The sequence below is a fragment of the Mustelus asterias genome, unplaced genomic scaffold, assembly GCF_964213995.1.
Source record: "Mustelus asterias unplaced genomic scaffold, sMusAst1.hap1.1 HAP1_SCAFFOLD_1018, whole genome shotgun sequence".
In the NCBI taxonomy this organism is placed as follows: Eukaryota; Metazoa; Chordata; class Chondrichthyes; order Carcharhiniformes; family Triakidae; genus Mustelus; species Mustelus asterias.
The window spans coordinates 66447-86874 of NW_027590963.1; the positions used below are offsets into that span (position 1 = coordinate 66447).

The 20428-nt window shown below is 50.5% G+C and overlaps 1 protein-coding gene across 2 annotated transcripts in view; it reads right to left on the reverse strand.

Annotated features, from left to right (window-relative positions):
• vps52 (VPS52 subunit of GARP complex) overlaps positions 1–20428 on the reverse strand; it is a 53793-nt gene that overhangs the window by 6190 nt on the left and 27175 nt on the right. For both annotated transcript variants that reach the window (XM_078205819.1, XM_078205818.1), the window contains 13 exons: positions 20264–20414; positions 16807–16907; positions 14608–14740; positions 14276–14333; positions 11863–11996; positions 10100–10255; positions 8973–9091; positions 7555–7678; positions 4827–4922; positions 2964–3071; positions 2027–2092; positions 1793–1904; positions 633–751 (listed from right to left, as the gene is read on the reverse strand). In XM_078205819.1, the coding sequence (XP_078061945.1) occupies positions 633–751; positions 1793–1904; positions 2027–2092; positions 2964–3071; positions 4827–4922; positions 7555–7678; positions 8973–9091; positions 10100–10255; positions 11863–11996; positions 14276–14333; positions 14608–14740; positions 16807–16907; positions 20264–20414 (1477 nt within the window). The remainder of the gene's footprint in view (positions 1–632; positions 752–1792; positions 1905–2026; positions 2093–2963; positions 3072–4826; positions 4923–7554; positions 7679–8972; positions 9092–10099; positions 10256–11862; positions 11997–14275; positions 14334–14607; positions 14741–16806; positions 16908–20263; positions 20415–20428) is intronic.

The window sequence follows — 20428 nt, forward strand, 5'->3', positions numbered from 1 at the left end:
TACACAGAGCGCGCGGGCGGGCGTACACAGAGCGCGCGGGCGGGCGTACACAGAGCGCGCGGGCGGGCGTACACAGAGCGCGCGGGCGGGCGTACACAGAGCGCGCGGGCGGGCGTACACAGAGCGCGCGGGCGGGCGTACACAGAGCGCGCGGGCGGGCGTACACAGAGCGCGCGGGCGGGCGTACACAGAGCGCGCGGGCGGGCGTACACAGAGCGCGCGGGCGGGCGTACACAGAGCGCGCGGGCGGGCGTACACAGAGCGCGCGGGCGGGCGTACACAGAGCGCGCGGGCGGGCGTACACAGCGCGCGCGGGCGGGCGTACACAGCGCGCGCGGGCGGGCGTACACAGCGCGCGCGCGCGGGCGTACACAGAGCGCGCGCGGGCGTACACAGAGAGCGCGCGCGGGCGTACACAGAGCGCGCGCGCGGGCGTACACAGAGCGCGCGCGCGGGCGTACACAGAGCGCGCGCGCGGGCGTACACAGAGCGCGCGCGCGGGCGTACACAGAGCGCGCGCGCGGGCGTACACAGAGCGCGCGCGCGGGCGTACACAGAGCGCGCGCGCGCGTACACAGAGTGCGCGCGAATAAAGCCTCTCTGCCGAGTGTGGAGTCGGCTCCCAGCCTCACCTGTATGATTCCTGTCCCGTTCTTGAAGTTGGTGAACGACCTCATGACGTCCTGGCTGAGATTTTCCACAGACTGTTTCCAGGTGGCAGCAAATCCCCGAACCAGCTGCACCACCCTGCCTGGCGTGGGGAGAGGGAGAGGGGAGGAAGGAGTCAGAAGGTGCTGCCACAGTGCGAGTTAGTCACATTCATACGCCCATTGAACTGAGGGGCTGGCAGAACTGCTGCAACCCCAGGCCAGTCTCGCGGCCCCAATGTCATACGTTTCCCTCCCTCTCCTACTCCCCGAATGAAATTTTGGAATTTGCTTCCTTCTCTCCCCATATTCCTTGTAGTAAAACTTTTCCCGTTCCAACAATGCTCTGTGGGAGATGCTGTCCTCGTGGTATTATCACCGGACTAGTCACCCAGAGAGCCAGGCTAGTTCTTTTTTTCATTCATTCACAGGAGGTGGACGTCACTGGCCGGACCCAGCATTTATTGCCCATCCCTAACTGCCCCTTGAGAAGGTGGTGGGGGAGCCGCCTTGAACCCACTGCAGTCCCTGAGGTGTAGGTACACCCACAGTGCTGTTAGGGAGGGAGCTCCAGGATGTTGACCCAGCGACAGTGAAGGAACGGCCGATATATTTCCAAGTCGGGATGGTGAGTGACTCGGAGGGGAGCCTCCAGGTGGGGGTGTCCCCAGGTATCTGCTACCCTGTCCTTCTAGATGGTAGCGGGCGTGGGTTTGGAAGGTGCTGCCTGAGGAGCCTTGGTGAGTTGCTGCAGTGCGTCTTGTAGATGGTACACACGGCTGTCACTGTGTGTCGGTGGTGGAGGGAGGGAATGTCTGTGGATGGGGGGCCAATCAAGTGGGGCTGCTTTGTCCTGGATGGTGTTGAGCTTCTCGAGTGTTGTTGGAGCTGCAGCATCCAGGCAAGTGGAGAGTGTTCCATCACACTCCTGACTTGTGCTTTGTAGATGGTGGACAGGATTTGGGGAGTCAGGAGGGGAGTTACTCACCACAGGATCCCCAGCCTCTGACCTAATTATTCTCAGCAAGAATCTTATTGAACCTCGATGCAGGCTTCCCTCATTATTAGGCATTATCTAAAAAAAAGTACACCAGAACAAAACATGCCTCCAGCTAGTTTTTGAGGAGCAGCTCTGGTAATCTTACCTTCCTCTGTTTTGAGTTTCTCGATTTGACCCTTTTCTATCAGGACCTCTGTCTCCTTCACAAACGCAATCATCCCACCAAACGGCGGGGACAAGATTTCTTCAATAAACTCCTGGACAGGAAAGGAGGGATATGGAAGAAAATCACAATTCCCAACTCAGTCTCAACTTCACAATCTGACAGAGAACATTCCTTTCCAATTCCCAAAATCCCCCAGGGCGGGGGAGCACCTACCTGCGTCCGGGCGCCAAGAAGTTGCTGGAAACTTTCCACCTCCTTGCTGTCATCCGTCGCTCTCTCCTGCAGAGAAATCAGTTCCGCAATGAGAACCCACGTCGCTAAACAAACACAACAGGCGGGACACGCAATTCGAGGGGAGGCGATGGCCTAGTGGTATCATCGCTAGACTATTAATCCAGAAACTCAGCTAATGTTCTGGAGACCCGGCTTCGAATCCCGCCACAGCAGAATGGAATTTGAATTCAATAAAAAAATATCTGGAATGAAGAATCTACTGATGGCCATGAAACCATTGTCGATTGTCGGAAAACCCCATCTGGTTCACTAATGTCCTTTAGGGAAGGAAATCTGCCGTCTTTACGCAGTCTGGCCTACATGTGACTCCAGAGACACAGCAATGGGATTGACTCTCAACTGCCCTCCAAGGGCAACTAGAGATGGGCAATAAATGCTGGCCCAGCCAGCGACGCCCATGTCCCACGAATTAATTTCAAAAAATTCTTGGTGCTTGATAGGGCAGATGCTGAGAGATTGTTTCTCCCTGTGGGAATGTCTGGGACCAGAGAGCATCATCTCAGAGTGAGGGGGTCGCCCATTGAAGACAGAGATGAGGAGGAATTTCTTCTCTCAGAGGGGAGTGAATCTGTGGAATTCTTTCCCGCAGAGGGCTGTAGAGGCCAGGTCACTGAGTATGTTCAAGGCTGAGACAGACAGATTGTTAATCAGTAAGGGAATCGAGGGTTATGGGGATAAGGCGGGAAAATGGGAGTTGAGGATTGTCACAGTCGTGATCTCATTGGACGGGTGGAGGGGGCAGACTCGAAGGGCTGAATGGCCTACTCCTGCTCCTATGTAATAACCTGTATCTCCTGGAGGAGAAGTGGTAACCGGTGTGCCAAAGTCAGAAAACAAAGAGAGAGTTAAGTCTCACCATTAAGACGCCCAGCATCATGTCGTAGTTATTGATCAGGAATATGAGCTGTTCTCTCCGGGAAGCAAACTCTGCTGCCATCCTCAGCACAAAGTTCTCCACCTCCACCTGGCAAAGAAACATTCCCCCCGTTAACAAGGGCAGGGTTTCCGCTGCCAAACTCAGCGAGGGAGCTGGCCACCAACACTCAACACAATTCAAACACAGCTGAGGAAACGGGGCAAGGGGAGAGAGCACCATCGCAAAATGGTGAATGTCAAAGCCTCTGCATTCAACCGCATCCGATACGGCATGTCACGTCTACAGAACCGCGACAGCGCCAAAGGAGACCACTCGGCCCATCGAGTCTGCACCAACAACAATCCCACCCAGACCCCATGTATTTACCCTGCTAATCCCCTTGACACTAAGGGGCAATTTATCACGGCCAATCAACCTAACCCACACATCGTTGGGCTGTGGGAGGAAACCGGAGCACCCGGAGGAAACCCACGCAGACACGGGGAGAACATGCAGACTCCACACAGACAGTGACCCAAGCCGGAATTAAACCTGGGTCCCTGGCACTGTGAGGTAGCAGCGCTAACTACTGTGCCACCGCACCACTCACTTGTGACACTAATAAATAAACTTAAACTTTCAGCTTCTGTATTCAGCTGTACGCTGCATATGTGACATGTCAGTCTATAGAATTCCAACAGTGCAGGAGACTATTCGGCCCATCGAGTCTGCACCGACTCTCCGACAGAGCATCACTTCAACATACAGGTCTGTCTACATCAATGGGGACGAAGTAGAAATGGTCGAGAGCTTCAAGATTTTAGGTGTCCAGATCACCAACAACCTGTCCTGGTCCCCCCCATGCCGACACTATAGTTAAGAAAGCCTCTACTTTCTCAGGAGACTAAGGAAATTTGGCATGTCAGCTACGACTCTCACCAACTTTTACAGATGCACCATAGAAAGCATTCTTTCTGGTTGTATCACAGCTTGGTATGGCTCCTGCTCTGCCCAAGACCACAAGGAACTACAAAGGGTTGTGAACGTAGCCCAGTCCATCACGCAAACCAGCCTCCCATCCATTGACTCTGGCTACACTTCCCGCTGCCTCAGGAAAAGCAGACATCATAACAAGGACCCCCACGCACCCCGGACATTCTCTCTTCCACCTTCTTCCGTCAGGAAAAAGATACAGAAATCTGAGGACACGTACCAACCAACTTGAGCGCAGCTTCTGGTTAGATGCATTGACACGAACAGGCGCTGTGTGGCAACAAGGGAAATTTCACAGTAACTTCATTGCAGTGTTAATGTAAGCCTTACTTGTGACAAATAAATAAACTTTACTTTTCCTGCTGCCATCAGACTTTTGAATGGACCTACCTCGCATCAAGTTGATCTTTCTCTACACCCTAGCTATGACTGTATCACTACATTCTGCACCCTCTCCTTTCCTTCTCTATGAACGGTATGCTTTGTCTGTATAGCGCGCAAGAAACAATACTTTTCACTGTATCCCAATAATAAATCAGATCAAATCTAAGGGGACACATCATACAGGGGGCTGGGGTTACTTTCCTTTGGAACAGAGGTGGCTGAGGAGAGATTTAATTGAGGGGAATAAGAGGGGTTTGAACACAGTGGATGGGGAGAACTACTTTCCCCCAGAGGACAACACCCAGCAATTAGCAAAGTGCAGTTGAAACAATAAGTGCAGTCGCTGATGTGAGATATTAGGGGGGGAATAATGATGTAATTTGAAAGGGTTTTACTTCCCGAATCACTGGGAAATGGGAAACACTCATTAGCCCAATCGCAATCCTTTCACACAGACAATGGGGTTACCTCAGACCCAGAACTGACCTGTAGCTGTCCAAGGAGAGAGTGCGTCTTCTCATTGGGATACGTTTCATTAATACTGACAATGGCTGAAGAAAACTCTGCATACCTCCGTGTGACCTGCACCAATCAAAATCAGATCATTAGAACCCACAACGATGGAACACTCCCCACTTGCCTGGATGCTGCAGCTCCAACAACACTCGAGAAGCTCAACACCATCCAGGACAAAGCAGCCCCACTTGATTGGCCCCCCATCCACAAACACTCACTCCCTCCACCCCCGACGCACAGTAACAGCCGTGTGAACCATCTACAAGATGCACTGCAGCAACTCACCAAGGCTCCTTAGGCAGCAACTTCCAAACCCACGCCCGCTTCCATCTAGAAGGACAAGGGCTGCAGATACCTGGGGACACCCCCACCTGGAGGTTCCCCCCCGACTTCATAGAATCCCTACAGTGCAGAAGGAGGCCATTCGGCCCATCGAGACTGCAACAGCAACAATCCCACCCAGACCCTATCCCCATAAACCCACACAATTACCCCACTTGGCCTTCTAACCTACGCATCCCGGGATACTAAGGGGCAATTTAGCATGGCCAATCCATCTAACCTACACATCTTTGGACTGTGGGAGGAAACCGGTGCACCCAGAGGAAACCCACGCAGACACGGGGAGAATGTGCAGACTCCGCAGACAGTGACCCGAGCTGGGAATCAAACTCGGGTCCCTGGTCCCTGGTCCAAACTAAACCATTCTTTTGTATCCCTCCATTCCCACTCCGTTCATGTGGCTATCTAGATAAGTCTTAAACGTTCCCAGTGTGTCCGCCTCCACCACCTTGCCCGGCAGCGCATTCCAGGCTCCCACCACCCTCTGTGTAAAATATGTCCTTCTGATATCCGTGTTAAACCTCCCCCCCGCCTCACCTTGAACCTATGACCCCTCATGAACGTCACCACCGACCTGGGGAAAAGCTTCCCACCGTTCACCCTATCTATGCCTTTCATAATTTTATACACCTCTATTAGGTCACCCCTCATCCTCCGTCTTTCCAGTGAGAACAACCCCAGTTTACCCAATGTCTCCTCATAACTAAGCCCTTCCATACCAGGCAACATCCTGGTAAACCTCCTCTGCACTCTCTCTCAAAAGCCGCCACGTCCTTCTGGTAGTGTGGCGACCAGAACTGGACGCAGTATTCCAAATGCGGCCGAACCAACGTTCTATACATCTGCAACATCAGACCCCAACTTTTATACTCTATGCCCCGTCCTATAAAGGCAAGCATGCCATATGCCTTCTTCACCACCTTCTCCACCTGTGACGTCACCTTCAAGGATCTGTGGACTTGCACACCCAGTTCCCTCTGCGTATCTACACCCTTTATGGTTCTGCCATTTATCGTATAGCTCCCCCCTACGTTAGTTCTACCAAAATGCATCACTTCGCATTTATCAGGATTGAACTCCATCTGCCATTTCTTTGCCCAAATTTCCAGCCTATCTATATCCTTCTGTAGCTTCTGACAATGCTCCTCACTATCTGCAAGTCCTGCCAATTTTGTGTCGTCCGCAAACTTACTGATCACCCCAGTTACACCTTCTTCCAGATCGTTTATATAAATCACAAACAGCAGAGGTCCCAATACAGAGCCCTGCGGAACACCACGAGTCACAGGCCTCCAGCCGGAAAAAGACCCTTCCACTACCACCCTCTGTCTTCTGTGACCCAGCCAGTTCTCCACCCATCTCGCCACCTCAATAAAGATCTTTCATCAAAAAATATTCAGTGCAATAAACATCAGTTCTCTGCAAAGCCAAGGTCAGTCTCTCAGAACCTGCTGACTGTGTTACTGTAAACCTACTTGTAACACTAATAAACTGAAACTTATTCTACTCGGAAGGCAAATTATTCCCTGAATGGGTGTAAATTGAGAGAGGTGGATACTCAGCGACACCCTGGTGTCCTCGTGCATCAGTCGCTGAGAGTAAGCGCGCAGGTACAGCAGGCAGTAAAGAAGGCAAATGGTGTGTTGGCCTCATAGTGAGAGGATTTGAGTATAGGGATAGGGATGTTTTGCTGCAATTGTACAGGGTGTTGGTGAGGCCACACCTGGAGTATTGTGTGCATTTTTGGTGTCCTTATCTGAGGAAGGATGTCCTTGCTATTGAGGGAGCGCAGTGAAGGTTTACCAGGCTGATTCCTGGGATGGCAGGTCTGTCATATGAGGAGAGACTAAGTCGGTTAGGATTATGTTCACTGGAGTTTAGAAGAGTGGGGGGGGGATCTCATAGAAACTTATAAAATTCTAACAGGATTAGACAGGGTAGCTTCAGAAAGAATGTTCCCGATGGTGGGGGGAGTCCAGAACTGGGGGTCATAGTTTGAGGATAAAGGGTAAACCTTTTAGAACTGAGGTGAGGAGAAATTTCTTCACCCAGAGGGTGGTGAATGTGTGGAATTCACTCCCACAGAAAGTAGTTGAGGCCAAAACGTTGTCTGATTTCAAGAAGAAATTAGATTTTGCTCTTGGGGATAAAGGGATCGAGGGATATGGGGGAAGGGGAATCAGGATATTGAATTCGATGATCAGCCATGATCAGAATGAATGGTGGAGCAGGCTGGAAGGGCCGAATGGCCTCCTCCTGCTTCTAGTTTCTATGTTGCTATGAGGTTTACACAAAGCCAGTAATTTGAAGGGTTCAGGTTGTCAGTATAAAGCCACACAATACCAGAGCAGCTTACATAGTGGGGCCGGGTGTCGAGGGCACCCAGTTTCTGGGGGTCCGTGTTGCGGATGCTCTGGATGTTTAACTCCAGGATGTGTTCGAACCTCGGCCAGAGAATTTCCAGCAGGGTATCCCAGTACCTGCAACGATCATACACCGTTAATCACCAACCTCACAGCAATGGCAAAAGGTAACAACACTCTCACTTCAGGACTGTGAAGAGTTCATTAAAACGGCACGTCAGCTGTGAAAGAACGCTCAAAATAAACCAGCACAGGAGGAGGCCATTCATCCCATTGTGTCATCTCTGCCAGCCCCAAAACCCTCCGAGACACCTCTGCACATGGAGCGGCACAGCGGTTAGCACTGCTGCCTCACAGCGCCAGGGAACTGGGTTCCATTCCGGCCTTGGGTCACTGTCTGTGCGGAGTCTGCACATTCTCCCCGTGTCTGCGTGGGTTTCCTCCGGGTGCTCCGATTTCCTCCCACACTCCAAACATGTGTAGGTTAGGTGGATTGGCCATGCTAAATTGCCCGAGTGTCCAAAGATGTGCAGGTTAGGGGGTTAGTGGGGTTAATATGTGGGGTTGTGCTGACAGGGCAGGGAGTTGGACTTAGGTACGAAGCTTTGTTGCAGAGTCTGTATGGACGCAATGGGCTGAATGGCCTCTAATTCTTGTCTCCTGAACATTCTCGGATTTAACATGTTTCCCCAAAAATGTACTTTCTGAATAAACTTCCAAAACATTTCAAACTGAATGTTGTGGGGAGTCCAATAGAATGTAACTTTCCTCGAGAGGGTGTGTTCCACTCTGAGGCACCTCCTGAGCATTTCAATACCCTTGATATTTGCAATTAAATGATCGAGTCACCATAGTCCCAGATGACCAGAGGCTGATTGCCCCCTTTGAGGATCCCGAGGATCACCATACCTCAGGCGAGGGGCAAGGTCGGGATGGCTGGGCCTTCCTGAATAATCTTCTCGAATAATGCAATATTCATTCTAGGTCAGGCGGGCAACCCGAGGAGTCCTGCACGGCCCCCTCCAGAAAACGCTCCCGAGGAGTCCTGCACGGCCCCCTCCAGAAAACGCTCCCGAGGAGTCCTGCACGGCCCCCTCCAGAAAACGCTCCCGAGGAGTCCTGCACGGCCCCCTCCAGAAAACGCTCCCGAGGAGTCCTGCACGGCCCCCTCCAGGAAACGCTCCCGAGGAGTCCTGCACGGCCCCCTCCAGAAAACGCTCCCGAGGAGTCCTGCACGGCCCCCTCCAGAAAACGCTCCCGAGGAGTCCTGCACGGCCCCCTCCAGGAAACGCTCCCGAGGAGTCCTGCACGGCCCCCTCCAGAAAACGCTTCAAACCTGACATGCAACTCTTGTGCAATCTCTGTGCAGTTTCCTGTTGCAAGACTAAACCCCCCACCCCCCGGGACTTACTTATCGACGGCTGGGACATTCCTCTTTGCCATGATGGTCTTGAAGCGGAGGATGATGTGGATGGAGAGGAATATCGCAATGCTGTCAAAGCAGTCCACCACGTACGTGTCCATGTGTTTCTGAAAGGAGGGAGGCAGCAAATACTTTATAAAATCAAACACTGCGACTGCTCAGCACAGAACCAGCACAGGCACAGGCCCTTCGGCCCATCATGTTTTGCTCAACATGACGCCAAATTAAACCAATCCCTTCTGCCTGCCCTTGGTCCATATCCTTCTATTCCTTGCATATTAATGTGCTTGTCTAAACCACCCCCCCCCCCATCGTTCCTGCCTGCACCACCCCCTGGCAGCGCATTCCAGACGTGACCACTGGTACTAGTGAACTGCCCCCCAAGACGGTAGCCCAGGGTGGGGGCAACGTATTCAACACACGCTATAGTTATATATATGATGCTATAGTTAGGAGAGCCCACCAACACCTCTACTTTCTCAGGAGGCTAAGGAAATTTGGGATGTCAGCTACGACTCTCACCAACCTTTACAGATGTACCATAGAAAGCATCCTTTCTGGTTGTATCACAGCTTGGTCTGGGCTCCTGCTCTGCCCAAGACCGCAAGGAACTACAAAAGGTCGTGAATGTAGCCCAATCCATCACGCAAACCAGCCTCCCACCCTTTGACTCTGTCTACACTTCCCGCTGCCTCGGAAAAGCAGCCAGCATAATTAAGGACCCCCACGCACCCCGGACATTCTCTCTTCCACCTTCTTCCATCGGGAAAAAGATACAAAAGTCTGAGGTCACGTCCCAACCAGCTCAAGAACAGCTTCTTCCCTGCTGCTGTCAGACTTTTGAATGGACCTACCTGGCATTAAGTTGATCTTTCTCTACACCCTAGCTATGACTGTAACACTACATTCTGCACCCTCTCCTTCTCTATGAACGGTATGCTTTGTCTGTATAGCATGTGAGAAACAATACTTTTCACTGTATGTTAATACATGTGACAATAATAAATCAAGTCCCTCACCATCCTGACTTGGCAATATTTCAGCCAATCCCCCGCTGGGACAATTGCCCCCATTGAAGCCCAGACAAGCCGAGGGTCCCATCAGCTGGAACTTACCAAGAACATGGTGAGGGTTTTGCCCATGATGGTGTTGAAGAGGTCCTGCGCGGAGTTAGCCGTCACCATGAAGAAGTCACACAGGAAGAGATACTCCCGGCAGCTGTTGTCTAGTAGAGTGTAGTGTTGACTCCGGAAGAGGCTCTCAAACGGATACTGAGGGAAGAAGGGGAGAGTTCTAAGGATACAGAGAAACTGAGGATACAGAAATTCATTTACACCTCAATACTAACATACGGGATAGGACGAGTTGGCCATTCAGCCCCTCGAGCCTGCTCAGCCACTCAGTAAAGGCAGCACGGTGGCACAGTGGCTGGCACGGTTGCCTCACCTGAGTTCAAACCCAGCCTCAGGTGACTGTCTTTGTGGAGTTTGCACGTTCTCCCTGTGTCTGCGTGGGTTTCCTCCGGGTGCTCCGGTTTCCTCCCACACTCGAAAGATGTGCGGGTTAGGTTGATTGGCTATGGTAGATTGCCCTTTAGGGTCAGGGACTAGCTGGGATAAATATGTAGGGTTGTGGGGATAGGGCCTGGGTGGGATTGTGGTCGGTGCAGACTTGATGGGCCAAATGGCCTCCTTCTGTAAGAATTCTATGACAACTCAGTCCGAAATCTGCTCCCCCTTATTTTGAGGCTATGCCCCCTAGTTCTAGTTTCACCCGCCAGTGGAAACAACTTCCCTGCTTCTATCTTATCTATTCCCTTCATAATCTTATATGTTTCTATAAAATCCCCTCTCATTCTTCTGAATTCCAATGAGTACAATCCCAGTCTACTCAGTCTCTCCTCATAAGCCAACCCCTCAACTCTGGAATCAACCTAGTGAATCTCCTCTGCACCCCCTCCAGTGCCAGTATATCCTTTCTCAAGTAAGGAGACCAAAACTGTACACAGTACTCCAGGTGTGGCCTCACCAGCACCTTATACAGCTGCAACATAACCTCGCTGTTTTTAATCTCCATCCCTCTCGCAATGAAGGACAAAATTCCATTTGCCTTCTTAATTACCTGCTGCACCTGCAAACCAACTCCTTGAGATTCCTGCACAAGGACACCCAGGTCCCTCTGCACAGCAGCATGCTGCAATTTTTTACCATTTAAATAATAGTCCATTTTGCTGTTATTCCGACCAAAATGGATGACCTCACATTTACCAACATTGTACTCCATCTGCCAGACCCTCGCCCACTCACTTAGACTATCTATATCCCTTTGCAGACTTTCAGCGTCCTCTGCACACTTTGCTCTGCCACCCATCTTAGTGTCATCTGCGAATTTTGACACACTACACTTGGTCCCCAACTCCAAATCATCTATGTAAATCGTAAACAATTGCGGTCCCAACACTGATCCCTGAGGTACACCACTAGTCACTGATCGACAACCAGAAAAACACCTATTTACTCCCACTCTTTGCTTTCTGTTAGTTAACCAATCCTCTATCCATGCTAATACATTACCCATAATGTCATGGTGATCTTGGCTGACTGTGTGGAGTCTGCATGTTCTCCCCGTGTCTGCGTGGGTTTCCTCCGGGTGCTCCGGTTTCCTCCCACACTCCAAAAATGTGCAGGTTAGATAGATTGGCCATGCTAAATTGTCACTTAGTGTGTGTTCTGCATTACTAAACCAGAAAATGTTTCATGTCTTACTCAAAACCAGTTATGACCCAAAGAAGGAAAGAGATTAATTATTAATAAAGACACCAACCTCAAATAAAACTGGGGACTTCTGTAAGTCATGACAAATCCCTCTCGCTGCTTACCCGAGTGTCATTTTTCTGGGCTGCATGAGGGACAATAATTGGTGCTTCGAGTTCCGCCGATGAGATAACATTTCCACGGTTCCCCAGCGTAAAGATGGTGTTTCGATTTTTCAGCGAAGGTTTGGAGAAAAAGCGTGCTCCAGGTTAAGGAGTGAAACTGGATCCAGCGGCACTCAATTCACTTTGAAGCAGAATAATACACACAGATTTCCATATATACGGCACCTTTCCCCACCACTGGACACCTCAGCGCTCTTTACAACCAATGAGGTACATTTGAAGTTTGGTCATGTAGGTGCAAGGTGGCTAAATTGTGCACAGCACGATCCCACAAACGACAATGGGATAAAATGTTTGGAAGATTTGATTTGTCACATGTATTAGTACACAGTGAAAAGTATTGTTTCTTGCGCGCTATACAGACAAAACATACCGTTCATAGAGTACATAGGGGAGAAGGAAATGAGAGAGTGCAGAATGTAGTGTTACAGTCATAGCTAGGGTGTAGAGAAAGATCAACTTAATGCGAGGTAGGTCCATTCAAAAGTCTGACAGCAGCAGGGAAGAAGCTGTTCTTGAGTTGGTCGGTACGTGACCTCAGACTTTTGTACTTTTTCCTGATGGAAGAGAGAATGTCCGGGGTGCGTGGGGATGGAGTCAATGGATGGGAGGCTGGTTTGCGTGATGGATTGGATTCGTTCAGGACCTTTCCCGTTCTACACTTCCTGCTGCCTCGGCAAAGCAGCCGGCATAATCAAGAACCCCACGCACCCCGGACATTCTCTCTTCCACCTTCTTCCATCGGGAAAAAGATACAAAAGTCTGAGGTCACGTACCGACCGACTCAAGAACAGCTTCTTCCCTGCTGCCATCAGACTTTTGAATGGACCTACCTCACATTAAGTTGATCTTTCTCTACACTCTAGCTGTGACTATAACACTACATTCTGCACTCTCTCCTTCTCTATGAACGGTATGCTTTGTCCATACAGTGCGCAGGAAACAATACTTTTCACTGTATCCCAATACATGTGACAATAATAAATCAAATCAAAGTGTGGAGCAAATCTAGAAGGGCCTTCTTTCCCACCTGTACTGTGGCGGGCTAATTCGTTAGTCAATGGCACTTCTGCTGCCCTGGCCAATATTCTGCCACACCCCTCCCCCGACACTGCAGAAGCAGAGTTCCCCGGTCTGTATCCCTTTGCGATCTGGAGGGTCACCGTGTGGGAACTGGCAGCCAATTTCCCACACTTCAAAATGTATTTCCTTGGCTGCCCCAGGACATTGGGACAACCAATGGCTGCGAAAGGCAATATATAAATGCACTGTCTGAGAGTGTGGTGGGACAGATTCACACAGCGAGTGGTTAGGATCTGGAATGTACTGTCTGAGAGTGTGGTGGGACAGATTCACACAGCGAGTGGTTAGGATCTGGAATGTACTGTCTGAGAGTGTGGTGGAGACAGATTCACACAGCGAGTGGTTAGGGTCTGGAATACACTGTCTGAGAGTGTGGTGGAGACAGATTCACACAGCGAGTGGTTAGGATCTGGAATACACTGTCTGAGAGTGTGGTGGAGACAGATTCACACAGCGAGTGGTTAGGATCTGGAATGCACTGTCTGAGAGTGTGGTGGAGACAGATTCACACAGCGAGTGGTTAGGGTCTGGAATACACTGTCTGAGAGTGTGGTGGAGACAGATTCACACAGCGAGTGGTTAGGATCTGGAATGCACTGTCTGAGAATGGGGTGGAGACAGATTCACACAGCGAGTGGTTAGGATCTGGAATGCACTGTCTGAGAGTGTGGTGGAGACAGATTCACACAGCGAGTGGTTAGGATCTGGAATGCACTGTCTGAGAGTGTGGTGGAGACAGATTCACACAGCGAGTGGTTAGGATCTGGAATGCACTGTCTGAGAGTGTGGTGCAGACAGTTTCACACAGCGAGTGGTTAGGATCTGGAATGTACTGTCTGAGAGTGTGGTGGAGACAGTTTCACACAGCGAGTGGTTAGGATCTGGAATGCACTGTCTGAGAGTGTGGTGGAGACAGTTTCACACAGCGAGTGGCTAGGATCTGGAATGTACTGTCTGAGAGTGTGGTGGAGACAGATTCAATCGAGACATTCAATTCTCTGAGGAGAAAAAGTTGGAAGGGCTACAGGGAAAGGCAGGGCAAGTTAGACTCGCCGAGTTGCTCTTGCTGAGAGCTAGCAGAGACCCAATGGGCCAAAGGGCCTCCATCTGTGCTGTCACCAATATGCCCTATTGCTTTAGGTCCAAAATAGCAGACTAAATAACTGCTCAATGTTCAGGTGTTGAGTGAAATGTTGCAGACTTCGTGAATGCAAAATGGTCATGAAGCAAAAGTGTAACAGTGAAACGTCTCAGCTTTACCAAAGGATATCTTTCTTCGCTGTGTCTTCCACACCCATTAGGTCATCTTTGTCTGCCACCTCTTCGTACTAGAGTTCAACAGAGTAACAGAGAACAAAATAAATTCATCTCTAACGGTTTCCGATCCCACATTCCCGCTTTCCGCTCCCGACAGGGTGAGAATACAAGCAGCAAAATGATCACATTCAGATCCTGCCCAACCCTCCGCACTCTGCCGTAGAAATAAGTGGGTCTCCGTCACGCACAATTGGACACCAAAGTCAACAACGCTTTCTGCTGCGAACAGCAGTTAAAGTTACTGAGCGAGGGGTGCTAATTCGGGACAGAACGCGAGTGTCTGACCTGAACTTTCATCAGTCTGCTGGTATACGACTTGAAGTAGGAGAAGTAGATTTTACCCATCGTGTCGACATACTCATCCCGGATTTCCTTCGCCACGTGACGCTCATTGGCCAGGAGAAACTGGTAGAAAAACCTGCAACCGCAAAGGACACGGGCTTCAATTGGCTGGACATAGGCAGCTGTCGGGACAGGAGGAGGCCATTCAGCCCATCCAGCCCGCTTCACCATTCAAAACCATCATAGCTGATCATCCACTTCGATGCCTTTCGCCCCCCCTCCCCGCACCCCCCCCCACCAACCATCCCCCCAGCCGCCACCCCCCCCACCAACCATCCCCCCAGCCGCCATCCCCCCCACCAACCATCCCCCCAGCCGCCACCCCCCCTAACCCCGCCACCAACCATCCCCCCAGCCGCCACCCCCCCCACCCACCCCCACCATCCCCCCAGCCGCCACCCCCCCCACCAACCATCCCCCCAGCCGCCACCCCCCCCACCCCCCCCCACACCCCCACCACCCCCCACCAACCATCCCCATAAGCCGTTACATTGCTGCTAACCAGCAACCTATCAATCTCTGCTCCGGGCACCTGGAACGCGCGGCCAGAGGAGCTGGTGGAACATTAGCAACATTTGAGGCATCTGGATGGGTCCGTGAATCGGGAGGGATTAGAGATATACCGACTGAGTGAGGGCAAAAGGTTGAAGAGCTTGCCATATGAGGAACAGCTGAGGACTCTGGGTCTGTACTCATTGGAGGGTTTAGAAGGATGAGGGGGGGGATCTTATTGAAACTTACAGGATACTGCGAGGCCTGGATAGAGTGGATGTGGAGAGGATGTTTCCACTAGCAGGAAAAACTAGAACCAGAGGGCACAACCTCAGGCTAAAGGGACGATCCTTTAAAACAGAGATAGGAGGAATTTCTTCAGCCAGAGAGTGGTGAATCTGTGGAACTCTGCCACAGAAGGCTGTGGAGGCCAGGTCATTGAGTGTCTTTAAGACAGAGATAGATAGGTTCTTGATTAATAAGGGGATCAGGGGTTACGGGGAAAAGGCAGGAGAATGGGGATGAGAAAAATATCAGCCATGATTGAATGGCGGAGCAGACTCGATGGGCCGAGTGGCCTCATTCTGCTCCTATGTCTTATGGTTTTTAGTTTAGTTAGGACATCATGATCAGCGCAGGCTTGGAGGGACGAAGGGCCTGTTCCTGTGCTGCTCTTTGTTCTTTAGTTAAACACGATAACTGAGATTCCACAGCCCTCTGGGATAGACTCACCACTCACTCTCTGTGGAAAGAAATTTCTCATCTCCGTCCAAATCAGCTTCCCTCCTTAAGTTGATCTTTCTCTACACCCTAGCTATGACTGTAACACTACATTCTGCACTCTCTCCTTTCCTTCTCTATGAATGGTATGCTTTGTCTGTATAGTGCGCAAGAAACAATACTTTTCACTGTATACTAGTACGTGTGACAATAAATAAAATAAAATCATTAGCTGAGTTTCTGGATTAATAGTCTAACAATAATAATACCACTATTGGGTGGCACAGTGGTTAGCACTACTGCCTCACAGCGCCAGGGAGCCGGGTTCGATTCCCGGCCTCGGGTCACTGTCTATGTGGAGTCTGCACGTTCTCCCTGTGTCTGCGTGGGTTTCCTCCGAGTGCTCTGGTTTCCTCCCACAGTCCAAAAGATGTGCAGGTTAGGTGGATTGGCCATAGTAAATTGCCCCTTAGTGTCCAACTATGTGCAGGTTAGGTGGATTGGCCGTGCTAAATTGCCCCTTGGTGTCCAGGAATACCTAGGTTTGAGGGATTAGCGGGGTAAGTATGTGGGGGATTTATGGGGATAGGGCCTGGGTGGGATTGTTGTCAGTGCAGACTCGCTGGATCGAATGGCTTCTTCTGCACTGTAGAGTTTCTATGATTCACTCGGCCTGATATGTCTCAATAAGGTCGCTTCTCATTCTTCTAAACTCCAGTGAGCCCAATCTACTCAACCTCTCCTCATAAGAAACTCCCTCCCTACCCGGGATCGACCTAATGAACCTTCTCTGGACTGCCTCCAATGTCAATATATCTTTCCATAGATAAGGGGACCAAAACCATTCCCAGTATCCCAGGTGTGGTCTAACTAGTGCCCAGCCAGTCAGTCCTGCAGAGAATACAGACGTGTGTGTGAGAGAGGCCTCACCTGTGTTTGAGGAGTGCGTTCTGAGGAACCTGGTAGTTGGTCATTGGTTTCCGGAAAGAATATATCTTCTGGATAATATATTCCCGAATCTTTGTAACAGCCTGAACAAATTATCAAAATAATTCATCTGTTACAGAACAAACCGCAAGATTCTTCCTCCCAATAGGCCACTCGGCCCCACTCCCCCATTCAATACACTCGTGGCTGATCTGATTGTAAATTTAACCCCCATTCCTACCGACGCAGCCCCTCGTTAATCTAGAATCTCGCCAGCTCTGCCTCAAAGATGCTGCTTCCACTGCTTTTCAGAAAGAGAGCTTCAAAGACCCACGATTTCCAGAGGAAGAATTTCTCCAAAGGTGTGCAGGTTAGGGGGATTGGCCATGCTAAATTTCCCTCGGGTTACTGGACTGGAGCCTGGGTAAGATGCTCTGTGGGAAGGTTGGCGCAGACCCGATGGGCCGAATGTCCTCTTTCTGCACCACATAGAAACCTAGAATCATACAATGCAGAAAAGGCCCTTCTGCCCATCAATTCTGCACCAGCATGCGAGAAACACCTGACCTCCCTCTAATCCCATCTGCCAACACTTGGCCCTGAATGTTATGGCGTGCCAAGTGCTCATCCAGGTACTTTTTAAAGGATGTGAGGCATCCCGCCTCCACCACCCTCCCAGGCAGCGCATTCCAGACCCTCACCACCCTCTGGGTAAAAACACTTTTCCTCACATTCCCCCCTAAACCTCCGGCCCCTCACCTTGAACCCACATCCCCTCGTGACTGACCCTTCAACTAAGGGGAACAGCTGCTCCCTATCCACCTCACACTTTTCAGACTTAAATTCCATCCGCCACTTATCTGCCCATCGAACCATTCCGCCTATATCTTCTTGTAGACCAAGACTCTCCATCTCACTGTTAACCACCCGGCCAATCCTTGTGCCATCGGCAAACTTACTAATCCTACCACCCACATAGTCATCGATGTCATTTATATAAATGACAAACAATAGGGGGCCCAGCACGGATCCCTGTGGTACTCCACTGAACACTGGCTTCCAGTCTCTAAAGCAGCCTTCTGTCATCACCCTCTGTCTCCGACAACTGAGCCAATTTTGAATCCACTTTATCCAATTACCCTGTATCCTGTGTGAATTTACCTTCTTTACAAGTCTCCCATCTCCTCGTCAGAGGCTTTGCTGAAATCCATATAAACCGCATCGACTGCACTCCCCTCGTCTGTGACCCTCATCTACACACCTGGTCACCTCCTCAAAAAATCCAATCAAATTTGTTAGGCATGACCTCCCTCTGACGAAGCCACGCTGACTATCCCTGATCAAGCTTTGCCTCTCCAAGTGGTGATAGATGCTCTCCTTCAGAAGTTTCTCTAATAGTTTCCCCACCACTGACGTGAGACTCACTGGTCTGTAGTTCCCTGGTTCATCTCTTCAACCCTTCTTAAATAGTGGAACCACATTAGCTGTTCTCCAGTCGTCTGTCACCTCCCCCGTGGCCAGAGGAATTGAAAATTTGGGTCAGAGCCCCTGCAATCTCCTCCCTTGCCTCCCACAGCACAATTCATCTGGATCTGAGGATTTATCCATTTTTAAGGCTGCCAACACCTCCAATTCCTTGGCCTTGCCCATGTCAATTCAGTCAAGAAATTCACAGTCTCTCTCCTTCAATTCCATACCATCTTCCTCATTCTCTTGGGTGAATACAGATGTGACGTTGCCATTCAACACTCCACCAATGTCTGCTGCCTCCACCCACTAACTGCCCCGTTGGTCTCTAAAGGGGCCCTACTCTTTTCCTGGTTATCCACTACCATCAACATACTTAGAAAATAACTTGGGATTTTCACTACTTTTCGCAGCCAATGCACTGCCTGAGAGTGTGGTGGAGACAGATTCACACAGCGAGTGGTTAGGATCTGGAATGTACTGTCTGAGAGTGTGGTGGAGACAGATTCATACAGCGAGTAGTTAGGATCTGGAACACACTGTCGGAGAGTGTGGTGGAGACAGATTCACACAGTGAGTGGTTAGGATCTGGAATGTACTGTCTGAGAGTGTGGTGGAGACAGATTCACACAGCGAGTGGTTAGGATCTGGAATGTACTGTCTGAGAGTGTGGTGCAGACAGATTCACACAGCGAGTCGTTAGGATCTGGAATGTACTGTCTGAGAGTGTGGTGGAGACAGATTCACACAGCGAGTGGTTAGGATCTGGAATGTACTGTCTGAGTGTGTGGTGGAGACAGATTCATACAGCGAGTAGTTAGGATCTGGAACACACTGTCTGAGAGTGTGGTGGAGACAGATTCACACAGCGAGTGGTTAGGATCTGGAATGTACTGTCTGAGTGTGTGGTGGAGACAGATTCATACAGCGAGTAGTTAGGATCTGGAACACACTGTCTGAGAGTGTGGTGGAGACAGATTCACACAGCGAGTGGTTAGGATCTGGAATGTACTGTCTGAGAGTGTGGTGGAGACAGATTCACACAGCAAGTGGTTAGGATCTGGAATGTACTGTCTGAGAGTGTGGTGGAGACAGATTCACACAGCGAGTGGTTAGGATCTGGAATGTACTGTCTGAGAGTGTGGTGCAGACAGATTCACACAGCGAGTGGTTAGGATCTGGAATGTACTGTCTGAGAGTGTGGTGGAGACAGATTCTCACAGCGAGTGGTTAGGATCTGGAATGTACTGTCTGAGAGTGTGGTGGAGACAGATTCACACAGCGAGTGGTTAGGATCTGGAATGTACTGTCTGAGAGTGTGGTGCAGACAGATTCACACAGCGAGTGGTTAGGATCTGGAATGTACTGTCTGAGAGTGTGGTGGAGACAGATTCTCACAGCGAGTGGTTAGGATCTGGAATGTACTGTCTGAGAGTGTGGTGGAGACAGATTCACACAGCGAGTGGTTAGGATCTGGAATGTACTGTCTGAGAGTGTGGTGGAGACAGATTCACACAGCGAGTGGTTAGGATCTGGAATGTACTGTCTGAGAGTGTGGTGGAGACAGATTCACACAGCGAGTGGTTAGGATCTGGAATGTACTGTCTGAGAGTGTGGTGGAGACAGATTCAGTCAAGGATTTCAAAAGGGAGTTGGATTATTATTATTAAAAGGTAGAGTGTTTCGGGGTATGTGGGAAAAGGCAGGGGAAGCGGGCTGGGTAAATTGCTCCTTCAGGGACCTAGCACAAACATGATGCGTTGAAGGGCCTCCTTTGGCACAGTTACCATGCTATGCTCCCCTCCTGTGACTAACTGTGCAGCACAGCACTGGAAAGGCGAGCTGTGAAGGAACACTCAGGTTTTCTGGACACGTCGGTGTGCCCCGGGGCTCGGACAATCTACCCTCGAGAAGGTTTTAATCTCTGCCCCTCCATACAGAGGGTACTGATCAGTACGGCTGATGGTTCACAGTGAATCCTCAGTGTCTGTACCTTAATCTTGAGACGGTCCAGGGTGTCCTGAACATCTGAACAAGCCAGAGTCTCCTTGAAGGACTGCTCCTTCACGTAGTTGATCTTGTTGTTGAGTTCGTGCAGCTGCTCCAGGAATTGCTGCTCTGTTACGGGTTTATCCAGAATGATCCTGTGACGCAACAG